Source organism: Narcine bancroftii, chromosome 2 (genome assembly GCF_036971445.1).
Source record: "Narcine bancroftii isolate sNarBan1 chromosome 2, sNarBan1.hap1, whole genome shotgun sequence".
NCBI classification, from domain to species: domain Eukaryota; kingdom Metazoa; phylum Chordata; class Chondrichthyes; order Torpediniformes; family Narcinidae; genus Narcine; species Narcine bancroftii.
In genome coordinates this window covers 37,485,540-37,505,639 of record NC_091470.1, presented here as the reverse complement: position 1 = coordinate 37,505,639, position 20,100 = coordinate 37,485,540, and the positions used below count along the sequence as shown (strand labels likewise).

Below are 20,100 nucleotides of genomic sequence, written 5' to 3'. Positions count from 1 at the left end.
ATTCCTGGTGATAAATCTTGTTTTTTTGGCTAACCAGCTGAAAGGATTTGGTGCTAAGCATCATATTACAAAGGTTCCTATTGTTGATCTAGCTGTTTAATGTAGGACTTTAAATGATGCATTTAAATGATTTAAATCTAAATTATACTCTTCTGAATATAAGAATGATGGTAATTTGATGAAGTTTTTTTTTAGACAGATTGAATATCCCCAAGATTTCTTCAGGTAGTCAAATTAGACTGGATGACCCTATCTTGCAAGAGGAAATAACAGTTGCTATTTCCTCATTACAATCTGGTAAGGCCCCTGGACCCAATGGGGTTCCTGTGGAATTGTAAAAATTATTTTTTCAATGGTTCACACCTCATTTGAATGTGGTATTTGGAGATTTGTTCAAACATTTATTGATTTATTGACAGGCTTGCATACCTTTTAATTGCAATCTCCTAATTGAATGTTGATGCTAAACCTTTGACTAAATTTTCAGCCAATAAGATGGAAACCATTTTACTGTCAGCTATTTCTGAAGATTAGATAGGATTTATTAAAAACTAATATTCCTATTTTAATATACATCGCTTAATGTACTTGCCCTCTGGGAAAACTCCTGAATATATTCTTTCATTGGATGCAGAAAAAGCTTTTGATTGAATAAAATGGGCATATCTGTTTACAACCCTTGAAAAATGTACTTTGGGCTTTGTTTTTATTACGATTTAACTTATATTTATGACATCCGCCACAATACTTATTAATTTACAACAATCTCAGCCTTTCAATTTACAATGTGGCAGTCATCAAGGATGGCCATTAAGTCCTTTGTTTGATCTGGCGATTGAAACATTAGCAATTGGATTTCTTGAGTGTGAGAACATCTTGGGGATATAGAGGAAAGGGATTGAACATTAGGTCTCCCTTTATGCAGATGATCTTTTACTTTTCATCTCTGATCCAGTTGCCTTCTTCCCTATATGATGTCATTACTTTCACAATTCCGTCAATTTTCATGATGTAAATTGAATGTGCATAAAAGTGGACTTCTTCCATTGAATTATTCTGCAGCAATGCATGATGTTTCTCCTTTTAAGATTTATTTTGTAAATTTTATTTTTCATTTGCATCAATACAAATACAGTATTTATCCATATCATACAAAATAATAAAAAGCAACTGCAAAAAATACATATTTTCATATTTTCTCCCCCTACCCCCCAAAAGTAGGAAAGATAGAAGAAAAGCCTGCCTGATGATCATAAATCCATCATTAATTAGTTAAATTTCAAATTTACATAATGATTTTGAACCATGAATTAAGTTGGAGTGGGAGTGGTGGACACTAGATGAAGTCATAGTGATAAAATCCATATAAGGTTTTCAAATCTTATCAATTTTTTCTGGTTGATCCCATAAATTGTTATTTTCTCTAATGATATACAATTTAGTATTCAACCCCACATTATTGTCTAATTTCCACATTACAGCTATACATTTCTTTGCTATTGCTACACTTAAAAACTTTTGATAAATATCTAACTTCAAATCAAAAATATCTCCTAATAAAAAATTTTGGGATCTTTCAAAACTTGCATCTTCATATCTCATCCCAATAAAATACATCTTCCCAAAAATTGTTTTACTTTTTTACATTGCCAAACTTCATCTAGAAAGTGCCTACTTTCTTATATCTAAGACATCAGAACAATTAGAATTAATTACATGTAATTTATATGGAGTATAAAATAAATGATGTAAAAAAAAAAAGTTGAATTGTACCATTTGGAATCTAACATTGATTGCATTAGTTACACTTTCATAACATAATTTTGACCATACTTCTTGAATTTGTATATTTAAATCTTTCCCATCTCAATTTAGATTTAAATAGATCCTTTTTCTGCATAGTCTCTTGCAAGCAGATTTATAAGTAATAAATTTTTTGATAAACATATCAGCTATTAAATATTCAAATTGACTTTGTTCAGGTAATCTTAAATTCATCCCTAACTTTCTTTTCAAATATGATTTAAACTGATAACAAGAAAAAAAATCCCTTTAAGATTGTTAAAAGTCAATTTACCTATCTTGATATTACAATTACAAAGATTCATAATCATCTTTTTAAGAATTATCTTGCAATGCTTAAACAAGTAAAGCATTCTTTGACCCAGTGGTTACCTTTGTCTACCATTTTAGTTGGCTGTATAAATTCTATTAAAGTGAATATTTTACCTAAATTTTCATATCTTTTTCACTCTGTCCAATTTTTGGTCCTAAATTGGTTTTTGACTTGCTTGACTTGACTATATCATGTGTACATGGAAGGGTAAGCGCCCTTGCCTTAAACAAAATTCTATTACAGAAATCTAAGAAAAGTGATGGAATGACTCTGCCTAACTTTAGATTCTACTATTGGTAAGTCAGTATATTCTTCTTTGGCTTGGCTTCGCGGACGAAGATTTATGGAGGGGGTAAATGTCCACGTCAGCTGCAGGCTCGTTTGTGGCTGACAAGTCCGATGCGGGACAGGGAGACACGGTTGCAGCGGTTGCAGGGGAAAATTGGTTGGTTGGGGTTGGGTGTTGGGTTTTTCCTCCTTTGCCTTTTGTCAGTGAGGTGGGTTCTGCGGTCTTCAAAGGAGGTTGTTGCCCGCCAAACTGTGAGGCGCCAAGATGCACGGTTTGAGGCGATATCAGCCCACTGGTGGTGGTCAATGTGGCAGGCACCAAGAGATTTCTTTAGGCAGTCCTTGTACCTCTTCTTTGGTGCACCTCTGTCACGGTGGCCAGTGGAGAGCTCGCCATATAACACGATCTTAGGAAGGCGATGGTCCTCCATTCTGGAGACGTGACCCACCCAGCGCAGCTGGATCTTCAGCAGCGTGGTCTCAATGCTGTCGACCTCTGCCATCTCGAGTACTTTGACGTTAGGGATGAAAGCGCTCCAATGAATGTTGAGGATGGAGGGGAGACAACGCTGGTGGAAGCGTTCTAGGAGCCGTAGGTGATGCCGGTAGAGGACCCATGATTCGGAGCCGAACAGGAGTGTGGGTATGACAACGGCTCTGTATACACTTATCTTTGTGAGGTTTTTCAGTTGGTTGTTTTTCCAGACTCTTTTGTGTGGTCTTCCAAAGGCGCTATTTGCCTTGGCGAGTCTGTTGTCTATCTCGTTGTCGATCCTTGCATCTGATGAAATGGTGCAGCTGAGATAGGTAAACTGGTTGACCGTTTTGAGTTTTGTGTGCCCGATGGAGATGTGGGGGGATTGGTAGTCATGGTGGGGAGCTGGCTGATGGAGGACCTCAGTTTTCTTCAGGCTGACTTCCAGGCCAAACATTTTGGCAGTTTCCGTAAAACAGGACGTCAAGCGCTGAAGAGCTGGCTCTGAATGGGCAACTAAAGCGGCATTGTCTGCAAAGAGTAGTTTCTCTTGTGTCTTGGTGTGAGCTTGCAGGCGCCTCAGATTGAAGAGACGCCTGCAAGCTCACACCAAGACACAAGAGAAACTTGTCCGTGAACTACTCTTTGCAAGTCAGTATATGAAGTCTTACATAATGGTCCTTTCCTAATCATTCTCATCATTCATTATGAGTATCCATGGAGCTGAATTCCCACAAATTTTTCTGATTTAGCCTTTCTTAGTTCTTCACTTCCATTTTCAACCAAGTTGATAGATAATCCAATTGTTAGATATATGAGAATTTTGGCGCAGTTTAGAAAACATTTTGCATTTCATAATTTCTCTATCTTTCACCCCTATTGTATTCAATCATTTTATCAACCTTCACATGATGCTATTTTTCAGAGATAGTATAGCGAGGGCATTCAGTTTTAAGGATCTGTTCATTGATGGATATTTTACATCATTTGAGAAGGTTTCTGATAAATTTAACCTGCCCAAATGTCAATTTTTTTAGATATTTGCAAGTCCAGCATTTTCTTGAATCACAACCATCTGATCTCCCAAGAGAGTCTGAATCAAATTTTGTAGATGAGTTTGTTTTTCGTTTAATACCTTCTCATTAAAGATTAGTATCTGTTATTTATAAGAAATTGTTATGTTTAAATCAGACTTCACTAGCTAAAATTATAAATGCTTTGGAACAGGATTTTAATTTGACTATATCGGGTGTGGATTGAAACATAAGTCTAAAGTTGATTAATAGCTCTTCGTTATGTGCTCATCATGGTTTATTACAATTTAAAATGATACACAGAGCATATGTCTAAGGCTAAATTGTCTTATTTTTATTCTGATACTAGCAGGATACCTGGCGTTGCCTGGGGTGGGGGTGAACACTCAATTGTTGACTACATGGTTGAAACAAATTAATACTAATTCTGCATAAACATATTTTTATATATTCTGCATAAATATATTTTTTTCTGTCTCCTGCTTCCTACTCCTTGCATCCTTGCTGTGACAGGTGAAAGAATGGAGAAGCATCATTAGTTCATATTTTCTGGACTTGTCCTAGTCTAGAAAAATACTGGAGAGAGACTTTCCATATTTTGTCAAAAGTTTTCATTATAGCTTTAATACCGAACCCTTTGGTGGCCCTCTTCAGTACAATGGGAGGGAATGATTCTTCTTTGTCCTTGGTTCAGAGTAATGCTATCTCCTTTGCCTCTCTTTGGGCGAGGCGTGCGGTTTTACTTAAATGGAAAGATGCCGCCCGGCCTTCTCATGATCAGTGGTTGCGTGATATCATGTCTTGTTTAAATATGGAAAAGATTCGTTATTCTGTTAATAATTCAGATATAAGATTTCAGATATTATGAGGGTCATTAATGACTCACTATCTTACTTTATAATTTCACTTCAATGTAATTAAATGGTCTGACTTGTATCTTTTCCATGTTCTTTCTCATTTCTATTACTAATCATACATAGCATCTGGCAACACTGTTAGACAAGGGTTTTGAGTTTTTCTCCTTTTTATTTATTTTTTATTTCCTTGTTTTTTTATTTGTTCCTTTTTTTCTTTATACTTTTAGTTATAGGTCCTTATATAAAAATATATAGTACTTGGAATATGAACTATGGACATGATTTACAACTTGTGTATGTTTTTGATATACTGAATGTTTAAATTTTGTGTAACTATCCATATCATTTTATTGAATTATTATTCATATGTTTATTAAAATCAATAAAAATATTTTTAAAAGAAAAGGAGTTTGTACATTCTCTCCATGTCTGGGTTTTCCATGGGTGCTCTGATTTCCTACCACCCTTTAAAAATGTCCGGGGGTGTTGGTTAATTGGGTGTATTTGGGTGCCTCAGGCTTGTGAAGGCTTGTTACCATGTTCTATGTCTAAATTTAATATCAACTGTTTGGAACATCATTAAGAAGAAAAGTTCTGGCGAGCTCAGTAATTGCAAAGGAATTGGTAGGCCAAAGAAGGCCTCCACTGCTGATCACAGAGGTATTCTCATCATAATGAAGAACAATTGCCAAACGCCTGTCTTAACAGATCAGAAACATTCTTCAGGTGGCAGGTATGGATGTGTCAATGACTACAGAAGACTTCATGAACAGAATACAGAAGCAACACCTCAAGATGCAAACTAGTAGTTAGCCACAAAAACAGGATGGCCAGATTACAGTTTGCCAAGAAGCTTTAAAAAGACCCTGCATAATTCTGGAAGCTGGACTTGTGGACAGATGAGACCAAGATTAACCTTTTTAAAGATTGGAATGATTTGTTTGATTACAAATTTAAAACTAGAGGATGGGCAAACAAGGTGGGGGGGGGGGGGGGCGGGGGAAATAGCATCTCGGTCCCAAACGTTATGGAGGGCATAGCATATATTAAAAATATTGCTGAATAAATGGATCTCAGAATGATTGTATGAGTAGCTCATTTGGTCATTCAGTTGTCTCACTGAATGTGGGGGTGGGGGGGGAAAGCTGTTTCTCAGCCTGCTGCTTCTGGCTCTGATCCTCTTGTATCTCTTTCCTAATGGGAGTAGCTGAAAGATGCTGTGTGCAAGGTGATAGGGGTCCTCACCGATTTTGTGAGCCCTCTTCCAACAATGATCCTGGTTGATCACGTTGATGAGAGGAAGTGAGACTCCAGTGATCCTCTCTGCCATTCTTGTGGTCCTGCAGATTGACCTCCAATTCAATGTTCTACAGCAATTCTACCACATTGTGATGCAGCCAGCCTGGAAGCTCTTGATAGAAATTCTGTAGGAAGTTGACAGGATTGTGTCCAGTAGCTTTGCCTACCTCAAGTCTTCACAGGAATTACAGTCACTGTTGCACCTTCCTTTTTCTTTTTGTTTGTTTATTATTTCACTCTGAACTACTACAATAACAATATATACATTCATTATTAAAATATACAAATTTTTCCCCTTTTTCCTACCAGCCTCCCACCCCCTATCACTTAAAGTAAAAGTTGCACCTCCCTGACAAGTGAGGAGATGTCGTGTCTGGATAGGTCACTTCTTAAATGGACTCCGAGGAACTCTCTCCTCTCTCCACTGCGAAGCTATCAATATGTAGTGGAGGGTGTTTGTCCACAATCATCTCCTTTGTCTTGTCCACATCAAGACTCAGGCTGTTATTTACACAACATAGCCTGAGATTTTCCACCTGTTGTGTGGCTCATCGCTGCTGATGAGACCAACTACTGTCATTGCATCTGCAAATCTGATGATTCTGTTGGAATTGGATCAGACATTGCAGTTGTGGGTCAGTAGCATGAATAGGAGCAGGCTGAGCACTTAGCCCTGATGTCTGGCAGTGCTCAGAATGACAGTGCTTCATGTCCTGCTGCCGAATTGGTCGGATTGTGGCCTTCTGTTAGGAAATCCATTTACAGAGAGGGTGTTGAATCCAGCGAAGACGGCTTCTCCTCCAGTTTCTGGGGAATGATTGTGTTACGTGCCAAGCTGAAGTTGATGAACAGCAGCCTGGTGTATGGTGCGTCATTCTCCAGGTCCGTCAGGGCAGAGTGAAGGGACAAGGCTATAGCATCATCAGTGGAACTGTTCCATCTGTAGTCGAATTGAAATGGGTCCAGTGTCTCTAAGAGGTGTGCTTTGATGCGTTCCATCACCAGATGCTTGAAACATTTCATAATGGTGGAAGTCAATGTCTTTGAGGCCTGTTACTGTTTCCCTCTTTGCTACTGGGATGATAGTGGCCATCTTGGACTGCTGCAGTGATGTGTTGAAGATGTCCGTAAGACCTTAGTCAGCTGGTCTGTACAACCCTTCAGTAACTGACCTGTACGTTGAGTGGTCTCTCTGCCTTGTGTTGGTTAACCTTGGACAGGGTTCTTCTCACCTTGGCCATCAGGCAGACATGGAGCTTGCTTTGGTGTCAGCTTGTTCTTGTTGAACTGTACCTTGAAAATGTTCAATCTGTCCAGAAGGGAGGTGTCATTGTATTTGACTCACACGGTTGTCTTGTGGTCATTTGCCACAAGTGCCTTGTGTCGCCAATGTAGCACATCTGTCTATGGATCTTCTATGCATACTCACGCTTTGCCTTCTGGATTGCATGGGAGAGTTCAGCCCTGGCTGATCTTAGTGCCATCTTGTCTCCTGTCATGAAGGCAGCATCAAAGCAATCCTGTAGCACTGCTGTGGGTTCCCTGCCCCTCCTCCCCCTCTTCCCCCCTCCTCCCCTCTTCCCCCCTCCTCCCCCTCTTCCCCCCTCCTCCCCCTCTTCCCCCCTCCTCCCCCTCTTCCCCCCTCCTCCCCCTCTTCCCCCCTCCTCCCCCTCTTCCCCCTCCTCCCCCTCCTCCCCCTCTTCCCCCTCCTCCCCCTCCTCCCCCTCCTCCCCCTCTTCCCCCTCCACCCCCCCTCCTCCCCCCTCCTCCCCCTCTTTCCCCCTCCTCCCCCTCCTCCCCCCTCCTCCCCCTCCTCCCCCTCCTCCCCCTCCTCCCCCTCCTCCCCCTCCTCCCCCTCCTCCCCCCTCCTCCCCCTCCTCCCCCCTCCTCCCCCCTCCTCCCCCTCCTCCCCCTCCTCCCCTCCTCCCCCCTCCTCCCCCCTCCTCCCCCTCCTCCCCCTCCTCCCCCTCTTCCCCCCTCCTCCCCCTCTTCCCCCTCCTCCCCCTCTTCCCCCCTCCTCCCCCCTCCTCCCCCTCTTCCCCCCTCCTCCCCCTCTTCCCCCCTCCTCCCCTCTTCCCCCCTCCTCCCCCTCTTCCCCCCTCCTCCCCCTCTTCCCCCTCCTCCCCCTCTTCCCCCCTCCTCCCCCTCTTCCCCCCTCCTCCCCCTCTTCCCCCCTCCTCCCCCTCTTCCCCCCTCCTCCCCCTCTTCCCCCCTCCTCCCCCTCTTCCCCCCTCCTCCCCCCTCCTCCCCCTCCTCCCCCTCTTCCCCCCTCCTCCCCCCTCCTCCCCCCTCCTCCCCCTCTTCCCCCCTCCTCCCCCTCTTCCCCCCTCTTCCCCCCTCCTCCCCCTCCTCCCCCCTCCTCCCCCTCCTCCCCCCTCCTCCCCCTCCTCCCCCCTCCTCCCCCTCCTCCCCCCTCCTCCCCCTCCTCCCCCTCCTCCCCCTCTTCCCCCTCCTCCCCCTCTTCCCCCTCCTCCCCCTCTTCCCCCCTCCTCCCCCTCTTCCCCCCTCCTCCCCCTCTTCCCCCCTCCTCCCCCTCTTCCCCCCTCCTCCCCCTCTTCCCCCTCCTCCCCCTCTTCCCCCCTCCTCCCCTCTTCCCCCTCTTCCCCCCTCCTCCCCTCTTCCCCCTCTTCCCCCCTCCTCCCCCTCTTCCCCCTCTTCCCCCCTCCTCCCCCTCCTCCCCCCTCCTCCCCCTCCTCCCCCTCCTCCCCCCTCCTCCCCCTCCTCCCCTCTTCCCCCCTCCTCCCCCTCTTCCCCCTCCTCCCCCTCCTCCCCCTCCTCCCCCTCCTCCCCCCTCCTCCCCCTCCTCCCCTCTTCCCCCTCCTCCCCCTCCTCCCCCTCTTCCCCCTCCTCCCCTCTTCCCCCCTTCCCCCTCTTCCCCCCTCCTCCCCCTCTTCCCCCCTCCTCCCCCTCTTCCCCCCTCCCCCTCTTCCCCCCTCCTCCTCTTCCCCCCTCCTCCCCCTCTTCCCCCCTCCTCCCCCTCTTCCCCCCTCCTCCCCCTCTTCCCCCCTCCTCCCCCTCTTCCCCCCTCCTCCCCCTCTTCCCCCCTCCTCCCCCTCTTCCCCCCTCCTCCCCCTCTTCCCCCCCTCCTTCCCCCTCCTCCCCCCCCTCCCCCCCTTCCCCCCTCCTCCCCCCTCCCCCCTCCTCCCCCCCTCCCCCTCTTCCCCCCCTCCCCCCTCTTCCCCCCCCTCCCCCTCTCCCCCCTCCCCCTCTTCCCCCCTCCTCCCCTCTTCCCCCCTCCCCTCTTCCCCCCTCCCCCTCTTCCCCCTCCCCCTCTTCCCCCCTCCCCTCTTCCCCCCTCCCCCTCTTCCCCCTCCCCCTCTTCCCCCCCTCCCCCTCTTCCCCCCCTCCCCCTCTTCCCCCCTCCCCCTCTTCCCCCCCTCCCCTCTCCCCCCCTCCCCCTCCCCCCTCCCCCTCTTCCCCCCCCTCCCCATCTTCCCCCCCACCCCCACCCAGAACCAGCCACACCCTGATCTCCCTGTGAACTGGCTTCGTTCATTTTGCCAACATTTTGAATGCTGGGGTGAGCAGGATGGATGTGTGATTCAAGTATCCAGGGTGGGGGCAAGGGACAACCTTGTACACATCAGGAACATTGGTGTACACTCAATCTGGGGCATCCTCTCCTCTGGTGGCAAAGTTGACATATTGTTGAAGCCTGTTGAAAAAATTATATTATCTTCCATCTAACCTTGGATAGTGTTATGAGTCCAGAGGACCCCAAAACCCAGCAGCAATAGAAATTCACCAAGACAAATGATTACTTAAACAAAAGTTGTTTTTAATTATCTTTAAACATGAAAACCGGATCAAATTTTAACTTATTACTTAATTTAACTTAACCCTTTCTAATTCTAAACACACATGGATGCAATGTGTGTATGTGTAAGTTCAGAAAAGTTCTTTGATTCACCATCCAATCTCACTTCTCATTCCTCCGTTCACTGATATCAGGCAATTCTTATACTGTGCTCAGAATTTAACATTTATTAATTTCACCAGGTTTTGGTGCTTGAAAAGTAAATGGTTACTGCTCAGGAAGGTTCTTGTTGGTTTTCAGAGAGTGATTTGTTGTTTACTGGACACCAACAACGGATTCTTTTAGATCAGTTACTTCAGTGTCTTGCAGAAGATACTTGCCCCATCAGGGTTTTCCAGATAATAACCTCTTTCTTTCAGGTCACCACAGAGTTCCTTTTTGTTTCACTTATTTAAAGTGAAACATTATACAGCCAGCCATCTTCACTTTTCCACAAGGGCTTTGACCAGGTTGAACTAAGAACTCGCAACCTGTCTTCAAAATGGGGTTTTTCCACAAGCTTGCCAGTTTGTCATGTTCCAGTCTCAGCTGCTACTGCTGAACCAAGGCTTTTATTAATTAAAAGACTGGAGTATATCACAAGTAGGTCGACCACTCCAGAATGACCTGGTCTGGCTAGGAGCAATCCTTTAAGACCTGCCAGTAGGTGTGGCTACACTCAGCCAATCACAGTCATCCACTACCATCTGTATATATGTACATAGGTGATAGAATCTGTACTATCACATTCACCCCTTCTTTGAAAACCAACCCCAGGGTGGATGGAGGTTAGGAGCTGTACTGTTCAGGGGGCCTGACCATCTGGTGTGACTGCCGTGGTGGTGGGATTGGGGTTGACGGAGTCGTGTCACTGGCAGGCCCGTAGGGTGCACCACTGCTTCGCTCAATTCTTCAACATCATTGTTGACAGTCTGGCCTGAGCTGGTGGGGTGGTGCTGGTCCCTCTATTCAACCACATGACCTGAGGGAGAATGAATAGGGGGAGGTTGGGTTAAAGGCACTGCTGCGCCTGATCTGGCTTGGGCTAGGTCCCTTACCAAGACTGTCTTCCTGTCTGTCCGGGTACTCAACATAGGCATAAAGCGGGTTCGCATGGAGCAGAGTCACTCGGTCAACCAAGGGGTCATTCTTGGAATACCGGACGTGGCATCGTAAAAGGACTGGACCGGGAACCGTGAGCCATGCCGGTATGGTCAAACCTGACTCGGATTTCCTCGGGAAAGAGAACATTCTTTCATGAGGGGTGGCATTGGTCGTGGTGCATAGGAGGGACCGGATGGAGTGTAGGGCACTGGTGAGCACATCCTGCCAGCGAGAGGTGGGGAGACCTTTGGACTGGAGGGCAAGCGTAACCACTTTCCAGACGGTGGCATTCTCTCTTTCGACTTGCCCATCACCGTGTGGGTTATAGCTGGTGGCCCTGCTTGAAGCAATACCATGCTCCAGAAGGTACTGCCACAGCTCTGTGCTCATAGGATGACTGTGATTGGTTGAGAGTGTGGCCACACCTACTGGCAGGTCTTAAAGGATTGCTCCTAGCCAGACCAGGTCATTCTGGACTGGTTGACCTACTTGTGATATGCTCCAGTCTTTTAGTTAATAAAAGCCTTGGTTTGGATCAACAAGTCTTTGGTTCTTTTGACACGCACTACAATTTTATTAACTAAAAGACTGGAGCATATCACAAGTAGGTCAACCAGTCCAGAATGACCTGGTTTGGCTAGGAGTAATCCTTCCAGACTTGCCAGTAGGTGTGGCTACACTCTCAGCCAATCACAGTAATCTACACTACCATCTGTACATATACACATTGGTGATAGAATCTGTACTATCACATGGACCCAATCTTCTGAGTTTTTTCATCTGTTGCTTTCCAAAACTCCACAGCACGTCCAATCAACACCTACCTGTGAAGTCCTTATAGGCATCCTTCAAAGTTTTTGCAAAGCAACCCGGTGCTTGGACTGTCTGGCTTGAGCAGAGCTCTGGCATTTTAATTGAAATGTTTTGAAGCCACACTAAAAAACCTGCCACAATTTATTTCCTTTTAAAACATATCTATATACAATATAAAATATAACATAATCTGTCACTATTGTTCTGACAATAGTTTGACAAAAACTAAATAAGCAGGATTTTACAGTATTGCAACAGACCAACACAGTACACTAAATTTTGAAAAATTACTAATAGCTTAACAAATGATCATTTTTGCAGGATATATTTGTGCTAGGATTAGTTGAATGGTATCTTTTCAAACAATTTTGTTTGAGTTCACTGAAACATGTTTAATATTGTCCTGAAAAGATCCAAACAGTAAATTCTTTGCACTGTATGTTTTTTAAATATTATAGAATATTTTAAAATATTATTGAATAATCAATTATTAATTGCAATAAATAGTATTTTCAAATTAATCTGGCAAAACAAAACAATTTTCCATTTGGTGTCACTCTGTTATCTTGAACACTAAGTTTCCATCCAATAGTCTTGTAACGAGTAAAGTAGATTTTTTTCGAAACGGCCTCTGCCACTTGCATTTCCACTTCTGTGAACTGAGTTTAACTCGATTTGGAGAACCAAACTCATTGGCCTGGTGCGGAGTGTTACAGAGCCCAAACTGCTGACATAGCAGGCGCTGCCCACAAAAAAAGCCTCATCCCCAGCTTTGCCAACTGACAAACATCCTCTGACATTTAGAAACATTTAAGATCTAATGAAAGTAAAATATGGTTACAATATTGTTGCAAACATGGACACAAAAGCGATATGATAGAACCACATTTGCACCCTACCCCACATCACTTGCCTTGCAAGTAAATAGATTCTAACAGTATATTCCGGAGTAGAGCTATGGATCCTCAATTTGTGCACGAGTTTCAAGAGGACCACTTCGCAATGAACGATGCAAACAAAAAGAATCCGAATTGATGACAAACAGATATGCACAGTTCAGTGCTTCTCGTTCAATAGAAAATCACGATGCACCAATCATCTTTATATGAAGTAATTGAGCACGATCCCATTTGTCATTGGCTCGACCCAGAGTCAACTAGCTCGACTTCGGGAGTAAGGGTTGGTCGGAAAACCAGACGCGTGTATTTGGGTACAGAAAGAGGAAACTTGACTTGCTCCCCCGTTCAGCGGGAACTTGCCTCAAGCCCTTGATCTGAAAGCTCAGACCCGGACCGTCGTTTCTCTGCACCCGCTGCTCGACCGGCCTGTCCCGTCCTGCTCTATTTCCGAAGTCCGAATTCGGCCGCAGTCCCCCCCCCCCCCCCCCCCCCACCGTGGAATAAGTGCGTGCGGATTTCAGATCCGAAGTCCGATTTCGGCCGCAGTTCCCCCCCCACCCCGTGTTCCCCCCCTCCACCGTGGAATGAGTTGGTGCGGATTTCAGATCCGAAGTCCGATTTCGGCCGCAGTTTCCCCCCCCCGTGTTCCCCCCCTCCACCGTGGAATGAGTTGGTGCGGATTTCAGATCCGAAGTCCGATTTCGGCCGCAGTTCCCCCCCCCACCCCGTGTTCCCCCCCTCCACCGTGGAATGAGTTGGTGCGGATTTCAGATCCGAAGTCCGATTTCACCTGGCATTTATCGAACTGAGTGACGCTCAGATGCCTCCTATTTATCTGCTAAACTTTTGCTGCGTTTCGAAATGCGAGCAGCGCCAATGCGGGAGGTTTGACCTCGTTGCTGCTCCGTACTCTCCCCTCCTTCCCTCCACCCCCCCCCCCCCCCCCTCCTCCACTCCGGTCGCTGCCCTGTTCCTGAGGGAGGGAGCGAGCGAGCGGGAGCCGCTGGCGACGCGACACGAGTGGTTGCGGCTGAAGGAGCCGGCATGGAAATAGGAACAGAAATCAGCCGCAAGATCCGAGTAAGTGTCGGCCCGCAGGCCCAGGGTTTGTGCTGGGGAGGCTGGTTCGCGGAGCGGCGCCAGGCCCGGCCTGAAGCGGGCGAGTGCGGCTCCAGTTCGGGCGACTTTGCCATGGCGGCCTGCGGGCAGTTTAGACGGTGGGGGTGGGGGGGGGGGGAGAAATGGTGGGGGGGGGGGGAGAAATGGTGGGGGGGGGGAGAAATGGTGGGGGGGGGGGGAGAAATGGTGGGGGGGGGGGAGAAATGGTGGGGGGGCGAAGGCGGGGGAGGTGAAGGCGGGGGCTGAGGCAGGGTATCGAGGGGGAGGGGTAGGGGGACGACGGCATTTTCCTATTGAACACGAAATAGTAAAGAGCTGCTCTGTCCAAGCATCGGCTGGGATCTTCCTGTTTAATTCTTTCAGCCTGCTACTGTTTCCAAGAGATGGTGTGAGCAACAAATGGCCACTCATTTTGTGTGTGTGTGTGTGTGACGGAGAAGTTTGGTTGGAATGCTTATACAAAAGAAAAATCCCTTAAACTCTTGTATTCACACTTGGGTGCTTAACATCAGAAGCCACTAACTTTTCTGATTACTCGCGTTTATTTTTTATTTTACCCGCGCCTCGCTCCAAAGGAACCACTTGGGGTGAATGCACCACTTGTTCAACAACCTACAGCATTTATCCAGCGATTGTAACAAAGGGAAATTTCAGTTTATTTGCGAGCAGGTTGATAGGTCAAATGAAATGTAATTGGATGAGGAGGTGAGGTTTTGGAAGGTAGAATTCACTGCAACCCTATAGTCTGTAATGGTGTTCTTTACAGTATACGTGTGTTTGAATGTTAAAGTTTAAAGTTGACTTGAAACATTGTTATACATCTGCAGGCCATGTCGAAGTTCCTTAAAGCAATTGATTGCTCCATAGATTAAGGTTTTAAATGGTGAGATCTTTGGCATCAGGGAGGTCAAAGTAAAATTGTATGATTATTTCGGAATAGAGCAAGTGTTCCAAACTTTCATTTGGCTGAAAGGCAGCTGTTTGAACCTTTACCTGAATTTCTAAATACTGAGGGTAAAAATTTAACCTTTTTCTGAAAAATAGTGTTACGTCGACAAGAAAGATGTTAATGATCAAATAATGTATAAATTGACTGAATTCTTTTTAAAAAATTTTTAACCATACTGACCAAAATATATACAGACATTTTTCTCTTGAATATATAGTGTCATTTTCTCCCCTTTCCCCCCCTTCCTTCCCTCCCTCCCCCCCTTCCCATTTATTCAAAGTTCAATCTATAAGATACATTAAACCCGTTAAACAATGTCATCACTTAATAAAAATAAACAAGAAATTTTTGTCTTTTACTTTTATGTACTGAGTCAGTTCATTTCGTTGTCTTCTTCTGTCATTTTATATGAATTATTGATGGTATATTATATGAACTATGAATTCTTGATGGTAGTAAAGTAAATGCCAGAGTTATACTTTTAAATCTGATTTTTAGATACAATAATAGTATTTTATCTATTCAAATATGTTAATGTACTTAACTTTCAGACTGCCATTAAAGGAAAACTGCAAGAGCTTGGGGCTTATGCAGGTAAGTTTATAATGATACTTCATATCAAACTCATTAGTTGTAATGCTTATTCTCTGGAAAAGTAGAACTGCATGATTTTGGTGGAAAACAACAGTAGGATGCGAATAGTTATACTTTATTCTGAATTATTATGTTGGTTCACTCACTACCATTATTTTCTTGTTGATGATGAGAATGGAATTTTTAAGTGGAATTTGCACTGGAATATTTGGCATTAGCTATTAAGTGGTACAGTAAAGGTTCACAATTAGCCCAACTCGTGGAATTAAAAATAGCGATGAGATATTTAATAGTAAAAGGATGGGCAGAAATGTTTGTGGTAAACGATGGATGGTGTATTAATTACTGATTAGATTACAGTAATTGAGCTGCATAGTTTTCGTCACCAGAGTACAAAATGGATGCGGAGGGGGTGAAGAGATTTTATTGCCATGGCTGTACATTTTAGTAAGATTGTGCAAGATTCCTTTATTGTCATATACATGTACACAAAACTTGTTAACTTTTGTTTGCTCTAAAGGCCTGGCACCCCCAGCAATAAGGGAAAGAGAAGCAAGAGAGAGTTCCTTAAGAGGCACTGAGTATCCATGGATTTGTGTCCTGCGCTCCAGTAACTTCTGCAGCCACATGGCCTCCTGAACTTTCTTTGACTTCTCAGAAACTGACACGAGCTTCCTTTTTGCTTATCCTGCCCTGTATCCTCTCTAGGGAAACTTAAATTCCAGATCCTTATTTGCAGCCACACGATTGTCCTTCACTGTTTGTTTCTTAATTGTTGACTCCTTTGGCAGTGTTTTACCTTCGAGTAGCCATTTTCAATCCACTTTTGCCAAATTGCATCTTTGGAATTAAGTACTATTCCTGGTGAATTTTTTTTTCTTTTTCAAATAAAAACGATAAATCCAGCAAAATTATGGTTGCCACCACCAATACTTGAAATTTAAAAGCAGAAATATGATGGAAGAACTGTATCACTGGTTAAGTCGAGGCTAATGTTCTGCATGTACTGACGACATGGGAAGAATGTGATTAAAACCGTGAAGAGTGCAGAAAAATTAAGAATTTTTTAAAGACAAAAATTGTAACTCTTAGGAAAGATTGGATAACTGGTGTTTTTTTAAAGAACAAAAAAGAGTTGGAGATTTTAAATAATGAGAAGGCAAGGTGAGATGCATTAACAGGAAATCTTCGGCACACCCAGTGTGGCATCCATAAACATGCATTGCATAGGGTGGTGGTAGTCTAAAACTTGCTGCATAAAATTGTGGGCAAGTCAGAAGAACTTATTAGAGTTGAGAACACTTAGCTCCCTGGCCACACATTACTAAATTACCTCCTGATATTTAATTTTTGATTCTCAAAGTATGTTATTTGTCCAGGATACAATGAATACTTTGTTCTTTGTAGGGTTCATTTTAATTTATTCTCTTTGTGTGGCCAAATTTGTCAAGACTGGTTAAGAATGTCTAGTTGACTTGCATACTGAGCTTACTGAAATATGATCAACATTGTTTTTGAGAATTACTGTTTTTGTCAACTGTTTATTTTTGCGGGAAAACAATTACACTGTAAAAGATGGTATAATTTTATATTTAAGAACACATTGAAGTAAATGTTAAGGTTATTGGATTGGTATTTTCATTTTCTGCATTTTATTAAAAAAATTAGTCATCCTTTTGTGAGGAGAGAAGTGCGAAAAATGTGCATAGTCTATGTTGAGGCTTTTTTTCCTTGGTGATGTCAAATTAGAAATGTGACAGGAGAAAATTTAGAAGAGCAGGTAGAGTTGATGTGAGCTACATTTTGATGTTACATTTAAAAAAAAAATGGATTTGATGTATTTTTGTAGGTTTTATTGAGAAGAAATATGTGGTATCTATATTTAATTGAACTTTTCCAGCTAATAACTTTTGTCTTCAGTGTGAGGGTCAGGACTAAACTTGGTTTCCAACAATGCTGCACACTTCATAGATGTGACTAAAATTTACAAAAAGAATCCATTCAAAATTTGTGTGTCACTGGCAAGGTTAGTATTTATTGTCTACCCCTAATTGGCTGGTAAAGGTGGTGGAGTTATTTTCATCCATAGTGGTTGAAGGTACTTCCACAATGTTGCAGTTTATGCTTTCATTTGCCATGTACACAAAATATACTACACAATAAAAGTGCCATGAGACCAGCACCCCTATCAAGATGAGTTAGAGAAGCAAAATGGGATCCTTTCAGAGACATAAAGATCAGTGGATCATACCATCTCTGCTCCAACCACCTCCTGTACTCTCATCATCTTTGTGGTCACACACTACAAAGTGTGTTCTAGCTGTGAACCCATGACTGAGACATCCATGTTGCCTTTCTTGGCCCCTCGATCCCAATATGATTCCCACAAGTCAGTTGACAGAAGCCTGGCTCCTGGTGCGAATTCTTTAGCCTCCAAGCCCTGCTGTGGTCTGCTGCTGTGGTCCTGTAGGGACCTTTCCCAAATTTTACATTCTTGCAGGGGGTGGGGGGCATTCTTCCACCCTGGTGCCCTGAGATAATCTGCTGCTCCCTGGGAGCTATGTTTTTGAGCAACATCAATTTAAGTTTTATAGTTAATCCAATATTTTCCCCATTCCTTCACAGTTCCAGGTAAAATGAAGCCCCAAACCATCATGAAATGGTTCCCTCTGTTCATAATTTTTAATAAATATTTTATTTGTGGAATGTGAGCCTCTACTGACTGTTCTAAAATTCATTGTCCCCTCAATGAACTTTGAGGAAGTAATGATGGACTCCAATCTTAAAAGTTGTAGTCCAAGCGGTAAAGAATTTTCCATGGTGGAAATAAATGTAAAGTTCCATAATTAAGACCCAAAAGCAATTTAGAAATGGTTATATATTGGTAAGTCAGGATAGTGTATGATTTGAAGGAGAGCATTGCAATTTTCCAGTTCTCTGGAACCATTCCCAACTCCAGCTATTCTTGGTAGATCATTGCTAATCTCTTCAGCCATCTCTTTCAGAATAGTTTTTTGAAGTACCTGCTGTGGGTATCCTTTATGGTAGAGGTTACAGTTTGCAACATGTTGCATGAACAGCTGAGGAAAATATTCTTTAGTGAAAGCACAAAATGTGACTTAACGCCCTGAATGAAGGACTGGAATTTTAGAGCAGTGGATGGGATGAGGATAAAATGGGCTGCTTCATCCCAAACAGTATCAAACTTCTTGAATGTTAGAGCTATACTTATGCAGGTAAGTGGAGAATATTCTATCCAGCTCTTGCCTAAGTGCAGGATGGTGACGAAGCTTTTGGATATCATCTGAAGCTACCATATTAATGAAAGTTCTCCATTTGAGCCACACCTGCCATGCCCCAGGAAGGGCAAGTGTGAAGCTCCCTCTTGTCATAGGTGGTTATTGCCGGGTATGCTATGGCACAAATATTACTTGTATCTAAAAAGGCCATGACTGAATGGCGTCTTGGTCATGATGCATGTAAGAGTAGACTGATTTCTGATCTTGGTGCCTTGTTTAACTAGGGCTACAAGGAATGGTCCTGAGAAACAGATTAGTGAGGAGTTAGTGTGGTTTAATAGCAAGGTTGATGAGACTTTGCATCACTCTACTGATTGAAAATAAACTGGACAGTAATAGGCTGCATTGGGTTTATCCTGCTTTTTGTGGCAATTTTCACAATGTTGAATGATTCCAGTCATAAGTACTGAAATATTTGGCTGTTAAACATATTTTCAGTATAACTGAATCTGCTTCATCAGCTGCTTTTGCTATATTTGATGTGATATTCCACGAGTGTGCAAATACAAACATTTCTTTAACTTTGTGATCGTAATGTGCAGAATGTTTCCTTCTCATCTGTAGATGAAGAGCTCCCAGATTACATCATGGTTATGGTAGCCAATAAAAAGAGTCAAGAGCAAATGGCAGAAGATCTTGCTCTGTTTCTGGGAAGCAATACTCTCAAATTTACTGTATGGTATGTTTTATTTTAATGTTATAAATAAACTTGTAGTTTCCTTTCTGGTCCATTAGGTTTGTTTCAAATATTTTAATGCTTTTGCTTCAAAATGCAGGCAAATCCCTAATATTTCACTGACCACTGCCCAAAAATGTAAGTTATTAATCAAGTTCTTGGTGGAATTTGTGTAGGGGGAGAAAGTAAACACTTCTTTGTAAGCAAGGAGTTGCTAGAGGAATTCAGCAGGTCAGGCATCTCCATGGTTAGAAATGGTCAGTCAGCATTTTGAGTTGAAACCCTCTGAAGATGAAGATAAAAATGTAAAGAACCTGGGGAAGGAGGTGCAGAGGTAATAGGACAGAGGATGTGTGAGGTAAAGAGACTGGTAGAATCCATTTAGGAAGGGGGAGGTGATGGTGGAAGAAAAGTTAGGGAGGAGTGGGTAAAGAAGAGCTGGAAATAGTAGGCTACGACTGTAGGCGGTGGGGGGGGGGGGGTAAAAAAACAATATTCATGCCATTGACTATAAGGCAGTCCACGAGGAAAATGATGTGTTGTTCATCTGTCTTTGGCCTCACCCATTGTTGGGTGAGGTTAAATGTAAACTTGAGGAACAATATGTCGTATTCCTCCTGGACAGTCTTCTAAGTAATGGCATGAACATTGAATTTTCTAATTTTACATTGCCCCCACCCCTCATCCAATTCCATTATTTCTATGTCTTTAATTACTCCTGTACTTATTTTCTTCTCTCTCTAACCATGATTTCTTCCTTTACCTGTCTCTTCACCTCTGAA

General features: G+C 43.6%; 1 protein-coding gene across 4 annotated transcripts in view; it reads left to right on the top strand.

The window, feature by feature from the left end:
- Window positions 1-13,615: 13,615 nt before the first annotated feature.
- Window positions 13,616-20,100, top strand: part of zc3h14 (zinc finger CCCH-type containing 14) — a 33,876-nt gene continuing 27,391 nt past the window's right edge. Inside the window, exons 1-4 of one of the 4 annotated variants that reach the window (XM_069916322.1) lie at window positions 13,716-13,761; window positions 15,301-15,343; window positions 15,864-16,038; window positions 19,185-19,321. In XM_069916322.1, coding sequence (XP_069772423.1) covers window positions 19,230-19,321 — 92 coding nt within the window. In that variant the 5' untranslated portion in view covers window positions 13,716-13,761; window positions 15,301-15,343; window positions 15,864-16,038; window positions 19,185-19,229. Of the gene's footprint in view, window positions 13,762-15,300; window positions 15,344-15,863; window positions 17,370-19,184; window positions 19,322-20,100 lie in introns of all 4 variants that reach the window. The other 3 variants (XM_069916320.1, XM_069916321.1, XM_069916319.1) reach the window with 3 other exon arrangements.